The sequence below is a fragment of the Tenrec ecaudatus genome, chromosome 16 (genome assembly GCF_050624435.1).
Source record: "Tenrec ecaudatus isolate mTenEca1 chromosome 16, mTenEca1.hap1, whole genome shotgun sequence".
NCBI lineage: Eukaryota > Metazoa > Chordata > Mammalia > Afrosoricida > Tenrecidae > Tenrec > Tenrec ecaudatus.
In genome coordinates this window covers 76,778,842-76,791,779 of record NC_134545.1, presented here as the reverse complement: position 1 = coordinate 76,791,779, position 12,938 = coordinate 76,778,842, and the positions used below count along the sequence as shown (strand labels likewise).

Here is a 12,938-nt window from a genome sequence, read left to right as displayed (position 1 = left end):
CTTTCGCACAGTAAATATAAGGCTGTGTGGGCTGGGTATTATGTTTGTGGACCGGGAACAGAACTAGTGAGGACAAGGTTACTCCTTCCTGGCACAGATTGCCCACAAGATTTTAATTTAGCAGACTACATATATAATAATTTCCTTTAACATTAAGCTTAAACATTTTAAAAAAGGATAGAGCTAAATCAGCTATTTTCTAACAGACATGTGAAGACCTGGCTAAAGCACTGCACGCAGGTGGAGCGCTAATACATGTACATATACAATCACAGTAGGGGCGAATCTGAACAGACACAATATACACCTGTTTCACAGAGAAGTGATCTGAGCTTGGAGATGTGAAAATATACACTTACCAGTAACATAGGTGAGTTTAGAATTCAGGCTAAAATCTCAGAAACATGTATATTCATTGAGTGTTCTATATCAAATCCTTTTCCAGGGTATTAACAATAGCAACCAAATACATAAAATTACATATTTAAAATGAGTATCAGGCTTAATTGTGAATATAAAACTCATTTCAATTATGATATCAAAATACAAGGATTATAATATTATATTTACTGTCATATAGGAATAAAGAAACAGCTTATAAAGCTGTCAATAGCAATAAACCATATAATTATACTGTATAGAATGTATTCATAGCTTCAATCAATTAATCCCAATTTGGAATACAATATCTATACCTCATCAAGTGAATCGCTAACCAGATGTGTCCGCCTTACTTTCATATTTAGAAATAACATATTCATATCAGGTCTTTGTCTTCGAGATACTTTGTCCACCAGACTTTGCTAAATAAATGAGAAAGAAAATGTTTTTATTTTTATTTACCAATAATTAATTTCATTTAAAATCTATAGACACTTAAAAATCTTTTGTATTCTTGTATGCTATCTCCTATATAAAAAATTTCATAAAATCAATTGCACACATATGAATAGTGCTCTAATTTTTGTCCTAGAAATATGACATAGGAACATTAGTTTTATGAAACTGTCTTATCATTGAGGTCAGTGATACCCAAAACAAAAACAAAAGAACCCTAAATGTCCCTGCTATCTAGTTGATTCCAACTCATGTCACCTTATAAAAGATCTCTAGCACTATAAATCATTGCCGGAGCAGTCAGCCTCATCTTTCTCTTGTGGAGCAGCTGGTGGTTTTGAACTGCTAACCTTGGATTAGTGGGCCAAAGCCTAACCCATGGCACAACCAGGCCACTTGATAATGGCCAAAGGGTGTTCAAAATGGAGGACCAAAGACAATTCTTAAAAGTAAGTAATGTTATATCACATTTCTCCAAGTTTCATCTCTAAAATAGCTAAGTTTTCAGTTTAACAAATACAAAGATAAAATGAAAATATTTAAAACAGGTTATATACTTATTATAAATTGGACTGCTTATTGCCCTCCGGTCAACTCTGACTGGTAGGTATCCTATAGGACAGTGAAGAACTGCTTCTGTAGTTTCTGAGACCGTAACTGTTTGTAGGCATAGAAAACCTCCTCTGTCTCCCTTGGAGCAGCTGGTGGTTTTGAGTCGCTGACTTTGGCTTTTAAAAATACTAAATTTACTTTAAAATCTTAATTAATCTACTTTTATAATATAATTTGTTACCATTTATCAAAAGCCTTAGCAATGTTCATAATCTTTGAGAACCCTAAACAAGAAATTTTGGTCATAGCAGCAATAATCAATAAAACTTTAGAAATAGCTAGAACATATATCCATCTAATGGTTTAAATAATTAATTAGAAATGATTATCATAAAACATATTTAAGATAAAATTGAAAAAGAAAATTGTGTACACAATGATTTCTTTATATTATCCTAAGTGTATATACATATGTATATGTGTGTATGCATACAGACACACACACACACCCATACACAGACCCATATACATATAAAGAATTTTTACTAAAACAGTAACAGAAGTTATGTTTGGGTCTTAGAAATATGGGAAATTCAAAAAGAAATCTATAGTCCATGGTATTTCAAAACATAAGCCATGAGTATATTAAAAATTACATAAAATATATAAATGGCATGTAAGCTATACATGCCTGTATATTTAATGCCTTTAAGTAAGCTTTAACAGATCATTTTCTTTACTATCAAGGAGAACTAATTACTGTGCGCTGACTAAAGACAAACATTGCAGTATAAATATATGCAATGTGCTGCTTTAATAAAATTTAAAAACCCCACATCTATATTTTAAGGCTCTTTTCACAGTTTTATAGGTCACGATAACAAAACAAAACCTTCATCTATTATCCAATTCTAAAGGCTTACACTACAATGAAATCCGCGAGAGAGCCGGAGCGCTACAGGATGTCTTGGTTTTCCAGGTCTTGTGTGTTTTCTGCCTTTGACATCGTACAGTCTTATGGCGTTTCAAATGCTTTTTTGCGTGGGAGATATCTGACTGTCCTTTCTGACAGACTTCCCACCTTACACAGGCTCCAGTTTTCCCAGGTTTTACTCTAAAAGCCCTCTGCTTCACTGGATGCTCCCTCCCTTTGGTAGTCACAGCAACCTATATTTCAGGGAACTATCCTGTGTCCTGGGCCTCTTCCCCCTGCCCTTTCCTGCTTCTGTTCACAGTTTGCTTCCTGGTGAGCTGTCACAATGAGAGAAATCATCAATACATTTATATTGGAATGTTAAGGACAGACCAGGCTTCGAGGCAACTCCTCCCAACAGGAATTCATGTTTAACAGAGAAAAGCTCTAACCAAGATAAATAAACCAACAGTGTGATGAGGACACTGTTGGCTGGGGAATCACTTTTGCAACTTTAGATCATACACTTAAGCTCTTACATATCTGCCAGGTGGCCTTCGTGTCAAAAGAGTCACTGGTGAATATTTTACTATATCGATTCTAAGTAGTATGGTCGATTATAGGTTGAAATGTTGGTGAGTACCACAAATTGATAATGCCACTTGAATCTTCAATATTCCTCATGTGCTTTCACACTCGGTGGAAGAGAGCCTGTGACAGTCTATACCTGCCATCCATCAACACCTGATATGTGTCTGTGACACAGATTAAAAAAAACAAAACCAAACAAAACTGCTCAGAGAAACCTAGATTAACTTCTAGATTTTCAGGCATTTTTTCCCCTTACAAATATTGAAAATCCAAGCCCAAGGTGGAAAAGTAGGAAAAAGGCCCAAGGAATTGTACAAATGAAGTATGTCAAATGGCTAGCTATGTAATCTTTGAACAAGATCATCAAATAAGGATTCTGGTCCTATAAGAAACTCGCTGCCATTGAGCTCATTCCAACTCATGGCAACCCAATAGGACTGCCCCTATGGGTTTCCCAGACTGTAACTTTATAGGAGTAGAAAGTCTCATCTTTCTCCCCAGAGCTCCTGGTGGCTTCAAACTGCTGACCTTGTGGCTAGCAGGCTAACTCATAATCCCTATGCCAACCAGGGCTCCTACCTGCTTCAAAATATCCTTGCTTAAACTCATTCTTCACTGGGTAGTGTGGCTTTGGAACTACCTTGGTAGGCAGAGCAATACAGTTTCTTCGAATACTCTTATCAATAGGGTTTACGCTGACTTTGGGATGTCACTAGTCACTCAAGTCTTTTGTCCTACTCTCTACAACTGAAGAAAAATTTCACCACTGAGCACTGAATAACTGAGGGTTAGGAATTCATATATTATAGTACTTTAAAGTATTATACTTCATGCTTTAGGGTCCTATGTAAATTGTGGACAAGACACAGTAATCATTTCTTTTCCCTCTGTGTCTCTCGTTTTAGTTGAGGAGCTACAGCCTACTTTCCCTCTAATTTTCTAAAGTTGTGAGGAGACAATCAGATCTCAAAGGCACAGCCTCAAAATATATAAGCAGCACTCCAAGTACACGGCGCATTTTAATGCAGAATCTAAAGCTGTAACAAAAACCCACATAATCTGCTAGCAGGGCATGTGTGTAACTTTACAGTGCTGCATGACAATGCTGGTGCAGGTCAGGTCAAGTGCTTAGTTGCTAACTGTATCGGTTAGTGTTCCACAGGACAGATACGTGGTGCTCTGCTTCTGGGATGATTTAAAGCCTTGGAAACTACCCCAAAGGGGTAGTTCTGCTCTGTCTCGTGGGGTCGCAATGAGTTGGAATTGACTAGAAGGCAATTGGGTTTATGGCAATGAACTCAGTGGCATGGGTCATAAGGACATGCCTAGAGATAAACCTTATTCTGCTCCACAATTTGCTCAAAGTCAGCCTGGGTTGATATCCCAGGTTCGATGAGCCTCAGGCATAATGATTTGCAAAGAATCAACAACACATCCTTCACCTTCTTTGGGGATATATGTTAGTTCTACAAGAGAGATACTTTTTGCTACATCTTCTTAATTTTTGGTTTCCATACTTGATTTTCACAAAACGTAGACTATATTTCAGTGGATGGAAGGGTTTGCCTCTTACGGACACCACATTATTGTAACTCGTATTAATGCTACACTGATAACATAGAGATGCAATATAATCTCTATAAAATGAGGCCCAGCAAGCTCTGAGTACTTCGGGCTTATGGGCAGCATCTACTCCTCCTGCTTCATTGACAAATGGAAGCAGAAGCTGATTTAGGAGTGGTAACTGAAGCATGTCTTCCTTCCTGCTATCTTCAACAGGCTACAGCACTTTTCGGGGAACACAATATGAATTTCACTTTTAATATTTCCTGATTAGGTTTGAACAATTCACAAGACAGTTGGCTTATTAACTGAGTTATTGGATTCTAATCAACACAAATACGTTTTCATAAATGGCTTACCCTTGCGATGCTTATCATTTGCTGTTCTGAGTCTCTTTGAATAATAATTTTTTTTGCTGCTATTGAAATAACAAATGGGTACTGACAGAAGGAAAACCTGCTCAACAAGTGAAACAAAAAACAAAATGGTGTATTTTTAGCAAAAGAGTATCCATTCTAATATTATAAAACATTACTTTTGTAGGATGCTTTGTCATCTGCAACATGATTTTAAGTGGATCATTTTTAATTACTAGTGGTAGAGTGCTTTTATTCTTAAGAAAGTTACATCTAAATATGAAATATGTGCTTATTGTCACTTGCATTTATACAATTATTTCAGTTTTTTCATAACCCTCTGAATTGTATTACCTGTGAAGAAGAGGGCCAACACCAGAACCAGGAGGCTGAAGTGCTGATGAAGGAGTATTAGGTCAGAAAAGTCACAGGCTCAAATGAACAATGGAATTTACTATTTTATGGCAATTTTTGAGGTGTGAGCTTCAGAGCAAAGTAAGACTGAGAAAAATAAAAGCTAGAACAAAGAATGTTTTTCTATAATTAAAAGTGTCATAATATGAAGTCGTATATATCTGTTAAGACCCAACATTGTAATGACAAGATACGGACATAATGTCTTTTACAGCTCATTCTGTTATTTACAAAAGTCACACAGAGAAATGCATGTGAAATCACCTATTGTGTCTGGTATGGCAGTGCAGATACTTCAGATCATCAGACCATCAGAAGTAACTGCAGTGAATCCATAGCTATAGTTGGGATCTATCCAAGTGGTTAAGTGGTTCATCTGTGATCACTGGCTACAATGAAGGTCAAGGAGATTGTCTTGTGTGAACTAAAAATGAAATGCTTTCCCTTTATGACAAAATTAAATACAGACAGACACACGTACAACACTAAACAGGAGTTCTTCAGTACTATGTTAATAATTTTGGATCACTAAACTCTAGCTAAAAATCTGGAAGTGAAAATAAAATGCAATGAACTTGGTGGAATATATGATCTTGCTTGTATTATGTACAACAGTGCTTCTCAACATTTCCCCATCATGTCACAAATTGCCAGAGGGAACTTGCCTTAGGGTTTTAGGTCCTCCCCAGGTGGAGGATAACAGGCCACAGGCTGAAGGGATCACAGAATCAAAACTCCTATGCAACTCATTCTTGTAAACCAAAGCTATGGCACACTGGTTAGAGGATACACTGCATTAAAAGATGGCACTAGAATATGCCCAATAGTTCTTGGGGTTCTGAGATTTTGTACACAGCATTACAACTGTATCAGAATGTGAGAATGACATGTCCATTAAACCTGCTTTGCTAAGAAAATATCCATCACTGACCGAGATCTCCAGACACTGAATTCTTACTCAGTTTTGAGCGTTCAAGTACAGACTAAGTCTGGTAGAGCCATTTCCTAGCAAGCTGAATCCATCTGTGAGCTGACCGTGGGTTTCAGGGCTATTTGTAACCATGTCCAGTATTTTGTAGTCAGCATCTTCCACAAAACGCTAAATCTCCTGGCTATGTAAAATAAACCAATAACTCCGTGGACTAGATTGGGCATTGGCAAAATAGATACAAGGGGACATATATGGCCTACCACTTGTTTTCAAAAGTAAACCACGTTGGGACACAGCCAGACCTATTTGTTTGCATATTGTCTAGGGCTGCTCGAGTCCCAATGGAAGAACAGAGTATGCGTGTCATACAGTGCTGAACATCTTTACCTGACCATAGGAAGAATTTGTTAACCCCTGAACTGGATAACGGCACAAAGGAAACGAAATCACAAATTGCATACTAAGAAGGAGTCGTTCCCTTCCTGAAGAGATGTTATTAACCAAACTACCATCCAATTAGCATGTGCATAAATCCAAAGGTCACAGAAAATGAAAATGCTTTCAGAAATAAAATGACATTTCCATGTTGATTATCTTCTTTGTAAGTTTTGATGTGAATATATGTACATATTTTAATTTATCCATACATTCTTAAAATTAAGTCACTACTTTTAATTGTATGCTATTCAGGGATTAACCAAATGAGCTTTCAAGCTTACCTGTGAGAGTTTCCAAAGCTCTGCCAGGTATGATATTCTTCCATAAGATCAATGTGATCCAATGTAGAATTATAGAAATCAGTATACAAAATAAGGGGAGGGTGAATCAAATTGTTTGATGTATCTGTAAAACGATAAATTTTAACATGAATTTTTCCAACACACACATGATTTGTTCTAATAATGAAGAGATGATTTTAATGTCTACCACACAGTCATTGCTAGAAATCCCTATTTCAATTCATTGTAGCTCCAAATGGAAAAGGAGATTGGAATACTATGGTCAAAATGCAACTCACAAATCTTAGCTTAAGAAAACAACTTGTGTGGTCATTATACCAGCAGCAAAGAGGAAGCTCAAAGGCCATTGACTTGTGCGATTTTCCCATTGGTGTGTCCTCTCCTGGGGTTCTCAGTGATGAAAGGAAATCCTCTCAGAAATCAGTACTTAGCAAGCAAAACCACATGCATTGGCAGCCATAATACAGAAGACTGTACACAATACAAAATACTTTTTTTTTCAGGTTTATAAATTAATTGTGAAATTCATGATCAAAATAGAAAATAGATTACAGTTATTTTCTTCAAAGGCATAGGTAGAAGTTGAATAATGCCTCCACAGGACACTGAGATCCTTAAAGGAAATATGCCCAATGTTTATCAAAAGAATAAAAACCTACTAAGTAAAGCCAAGACTTTAGATGCTGATGGAATCCACCAGGAACACTTTGTGATAGGTGGAAATTCTTCAGGCTTTGCAGGAAATAGGCGTAAAGAAATAAACTGCAGCAATCTCTCTACCAATTGTTTGAACCTCTTCTGTGATAATCTGGCAAAAAAATTTGAAAATATTCCAATGAAAATTCACACCTTCTATTTAGTCATTATATGTGTTAATTATTAAACCACATCCTATATACATTAGACATGCCCCACAAATTCTATTTTTTAAAAAGTCAGGAAATCTAACCTTGAATACAGTCTCTAAAAATTAAGCACTCGAACTACCATAAAAGTCTAACTATACAATAAGAGGGGCTTTAAGAAGTTTGTGGGAAAACTGAATGAAAAGACAGTGAGTTTTTTTTTAACGTAAACATTCTCAGACCCCTCATTTTAAAAATTAAGTTTAGAAATACTTTGCCTCTTTCAGCTTTTACTAATCATGGAAAAAAGTCACTGCTAATGTGAGTTTAGCTCGATGGAGCTAAAAAAAGGATTGTGCTTTTACAAGTTGATATTGATGGCAAACGTGTTTTATAATGACCTTTTGTGATGAGAAGGCATCATGTAAATAATGGTAGTATTTACTGATATACAGTCAGGAAAATTACAAGACTTAAATTAAAAGAGTTAAAGTTAAGTCTCATAAAATCTAGCCACCATCTCTGGGAGCTATAAAACAACCCAAAATGGGAATGTGCTATATATAGGAAGCAAAAGCAGTGGAGGAAATTCTTAGCTACCACTGTAAAAGCAAAATGATTACTTACATTAAAAACAGACTTCCAATTACTTTCTATTACAAAGCATATTTTTTATAACTGACTTTTGAAGCATTATAAATTGCTAGCATCCTATCTAAAGAGCTGACACATTTACATATCTCTTACCATAAAATTACTAATAAAAATCTCACTTAAAATGGTATCTTTTTAATATAAGTTTTAAATATCATAGAATGATTTACTTCTTAAACCAGTGAACTAGGAAGTGATGGTCGGCTTCCACTAAGGAAGAGATCTGTCGTAGCAAGTGAGCATAGATAACGTATGTAGATGTGCTATTGAACTGAGGATTCTGTAAAAGATATGAACAATAATGGTATTAAAATTTTGAAACATGTAAAAGACACCAAACTTAATGTGGGTAAGTTGTAAATTAGTAAGACTAAATTTGAGACTATAAGATATTGGGTGAATATCCTTTGAAACAATAATCTAGTTGCTATTTAACTAACATGGACACTTTAACCCTGTTGTACAGTTGAAAGAAAGCATTTCTGGTGGCACAATGGTTAAGCTAATGGGCTGCTAACCAAAAGACTAGCAGTTTGAATCCACGAGCTTTTCCACAGGAGAAAAATGGGGCAGTCGGTTTCTGTAAAGATCTCAGCCTTGGAAAGCCTAGTGGGGCAGCTCTCCTGTCCTTGGGGACCCCTTTGAGGTAGAATTGACTTGATGGTAATCACTTTTGTTTATTAAAAGAAATATAACAGAAAGAACATGGCTCTGAATTATAACAGATGTGGGTCCAGGGCCTATTACTACCATTTCCCAGTTGTGTCTGAGCATTTTCCTGAACTTCGATTCTGTTTCCTCATCTATAAAATGGGAATAAAATCTATATGAGGGGCTGCTCTGAGTAAAAATAAAGAAAATGCATGTAAAACACCTATACCAATGCCTAGTACGTAGCAGACATTTACAAATGGTGGTAATCACTATCACCCAGCCAAAGGAAAAATGCAGGTTTTCCGTGACTGAGAAGGGAAGGCTAGGAAAGTGAAATTAAAATGGATCATGAGACCTTCTGCCTCTGTGAAAGGAAGCAGCCCTTCATCTCACAAACAGCTTTGACTCCTTACAGATGTCAAAGGGACATAAACGAAGCAAAACCTTGAGGGATTTTTCTAAACTCTAAGACTCCATCATAAGACCTCTTACAGAACACCTCATGGAAGAAAAAAAAGAGAAAGAAAAAGAAAGCTATCTAAACACAAACGACGATTCTGAAAAAATAGGAGAGCACTGTGTGCTTTACGAAACTGATTTACTGGCGGGCAATTCAAAACTGAGGTGTGACCCAACTGGGAAGATCCACCTAGTGATGGCTCATGGAAAGAACAGAATGTTACCAACAGTTTGCTGTTGTATAATTATACTCATCTAAAAATGGACCTGCGTGTTGTCATTTTTCTAGCTTTTAATTTTACATATATTTCTTTCTTCTTTCTCCCCGCACGCCCCCTAGTCCTTCCCCTTTCTCCTTCTCCTTCTCTCGTCATTACTGCCTCTCCACCACTCTGATCCCAGCTTTCCTCATGTTTTCTTCTTCTTTCCTCCCCACTCTACTCCACACTTCATTTCCTCAACTAATATCGAAGTCAACACCATATCCTCCTTACTATAATGCTTTCTTACCTTCAAATGAAAAATATTCTATGATAACGATAACCATAGCAAACACCTTTCGTAAATTGTAAAGGATGATACAAATGCAGTCAGTTTATCTATGGCAATAGCATTTCATCTAAAAAATAATAGCAACTGAAATGGATTTTTATTTGCCTGAGGTACAGCTTTCTCATTATTTCAATTTATGAACCTGTATCTTCTCTCAAGATGAAAAAGTTCACCATCTTTGCATTAGCAAATAGAAATAACGACTTTCATTTTTCCATTAGAATACTAAACTAAGCTATACTGAAAAATACGTAGAAAAGTTAGAAACGTACTTAATCCCAAAACCCAAACCCACTAGACCCACTGTCATGGAGTTCATTCTAACTCAAAGTAACCTGCAGAGGGTTTCCAAGGTCAGCCTCTTCTTTCTTCTGTGAAACAGCTGACGCAGCTGAACCACTGACCGCGAGGCTAGCAGTCCAGCAATTCTCACCTGACAGCTCTACCACGCCTCCTTAGAAACGTATTAGTTGGGGGAAGTAAGAGAAGTCTTGGGGCCTATTAAAACTAGTTACAAGACAGGAGACTGAGGGAGGGAGAAGTATTCCTATTCTGTTTGTCCCTAAATAGCATGCAGGTCAGTGAGAACATAATGAAAACTGTAATCTTGTCAATATTTAGCTTCTGATTGCTTATTTGTTACAGTGTGAATCTTCTGATCACAGTAAATCTCATTATAAAAAATAACAATGTGTTACACAAAATAATACTTCGTATTTGATATTATTTCATTTATATATGCATGGATTGAGATCTTGCTTTTTTACCTGTAAAAGTATAAAATAAGCTCTAAGATCATCTTTTGTTCGTGGACTGAAAAAAAAAGAAAAATATGTTGAAAAAACAATATCTGATTAGAGATGATTATTTAATTTCATAGTAGCTAATACAAAAATGATCAAAAAGTGCTTTTGTGAAGTTTAAGTTGCTAAACACCAAAAACTAGCCTTAAGGCTGATTCTGAAGAGCCCTAAAGCCTGAGTAAACTAGGCTCTAACATTCTCTAATGGGAGTATCACAACTAGCTGGAACAGTCTAACAACCCACATTTCAGAAATATCGCATTTTTGCTTTAATAAGAGATAACTGAATCTTTAGAATACATGCTTGAACTTATGTATTTGGAAATAGCTGCAAATCAAATCCTGTTTTCAATGGCTCCAGGGCATAGCTAATTAAAAATCATATTGAAATGGTACCGATTTTTAAATATTTTCCATGTTAATCTGGATTTTTATGGCCAAGAGTTTCTGGGCTTCTCAAGGTTGGTGAGTATTTCTTTCTCTTAATATGCATTTGATAGCTTCTCACACAAAATGTAGTTTTTTTCTGGAATTAAAAGTGGTTTATCTATATGATAATTTGCTGTGAGTCTCAAATGATTCGACGACAGTTTTTTGTTTTTGTAAATACGATAATTTGATATAATGCAAAACCATTGGACTGGGTCATGAATCGAAAAACAAAACTTGTATGTTAGGGAATGCTTCTGTGATAGCAGGGCATGTTTAAATGTAGACAGCATGCGAGGGAGTACTACCATATCAATGTTAAATTTCTTTGATGTAATAGTGGTGCTATGGTTATGTAGAAAAATGTTCTTATGAAATAGATCCTGAAGTAATTAGGGGTGAAATGCCATAATGTCTTGAATTTACTGAAAAAAAATCACACTCAGAGAAAAGCAAATGGATCAAGTGAAAGGTATTGCGTGCTCATTCTCTAACTTTCTTGTAGTCTGAAGTTTTTCAAATTAAAAGTTGGGGAAGTGTGGTTCCCCACCTCCTTTCAATTCCCTTCAGAAAATAAAATGATCAAAAGTTTACTTTTCTGTTATTAAAGTTACTAAACAAATCTGACCTCCTGAAGTTCCTCTCTTGCTCTTCCTAAGCCTAGTTTCCCCAACGCGGCTGGTCATTGGAATCATCTGGGGTTCTGCTGAAACTACAGATTCCTGGGCTGGATGTGCAATCTCGTGAGGCAGAATCTCTAGGGATCTGGAGTCTCACCAGCTCCTCGGGTGATTCCCAGGACTGGTCAAGTTTGGGAACCTACGCTCCTAAGGGACAGATCTCAAGTTTACACTTCTGCTGTGAATGGCTTTCATTTTAGTTTCTTTCGGATGGCCAGATACATGCACACATATTAAATATGTATGAGATTTCTAAGTTAAATGTTTATATTGATTAGCTAAATCTTGGTTCTAATTACCCTTTCCATTCTCTTAACAAGCTGTTAATGATTCCCTTTAATACGGTCTTCTGAATATCTTGAGGCTGTAGGTAAAAGAAAAGTGATAAGGAAATTAGGATTAACTACTAAGAAAGGTGTTATATGTTAATTATATTTTCAGACTTGTTTCAATACTTGAAATCGGATTTGATAACAATTATGGAACTGAAATTATGTTTTGATTCCACACTTTTGAACCCTAGAGAGTGGCAATGACTCAGACTACATAATGAGAACGCTGGCCCTGAATGTGCACCACGCAACTGTATAACCTTATCTGGTGGCCCACTGATAACCAACAGTGGTTTTGTAAACTTGAAAAACAAATTTACTTTCCCCAACCTGACAGGATAAAATCACAAACATGAGTCCAAGAGTACAGACTGCATACATTTTAAATATATTTAATCCTACGAGTACCCTGCAACAACTAGCAATTAAACACACAACTACTAGGAAGTGCAAACATATTACATTTAAATATGATAAAAAGACATTTTCCTATAGGATAAAAGGCTTGGAAAAGGCAGAAAATAACATTCCTTTATCATTTAATGACTCAAATAGTACAACAAATAGTATTCACTACAGAACATCCGGAATAAAAATGGATGGTTTTAGCATATAATAAATAATGAATAAAAC

At 36.1% G+C, this 12,938-nt stretch overlaps 1 protein-coding gene across 4 annotated transcripts in view; it reads right to left on the bottom strand.

Moving 5' to 3' along the window:
• HECTD2 (HECT domain E3 ubiquitin protein ligase 2) overlaps positions 1-12,938 on the bottom strand; it is a 112,989-nt gene that overhangs the window by 29,182 nt on the left and 70,869 nt on the right. For 3 of the 4 annotated variants that reach the window (XR_012780392.1, XM_075533323.1, XM_075533322.1), the window contains exons 6-12: positions 12,273-12,337; positions 10,829-10,874; positions 8,567-8,676; positions 7,557-7,705; positions 6,877-7,000; positions 4,816-4,912; positions 696-803 (exon numbers count right to left, since the gene is read on the bottom strand). Coding sequence is in view for 3 of the 4 variants with exons in the window: in XM_075533323.1 (XP_075389438.1) it covers positions 696-803; positions 4,816-4,912; positions 6,877-7,000; positions 7,557-7,705; positions 8,567-8,676; positions 10,829-10,874; positions 12,273-12,337 (699 nt within the window). In the remaining variant the exon portion in view is untranslated. Of the gene's footprint in view, positions 1-695; positions 804-4,815; positions 4,913-4,936; positions 5,210-6,876; positions 7,001-7,556; positions 7,706-8,566; positions 8,677-10,828; positions 10,875-12,272; positions 12,338-12,938 lie in introns of those variants that run through there. The other variant, XM_075533324.1, reaches the window with a different exon arrangement.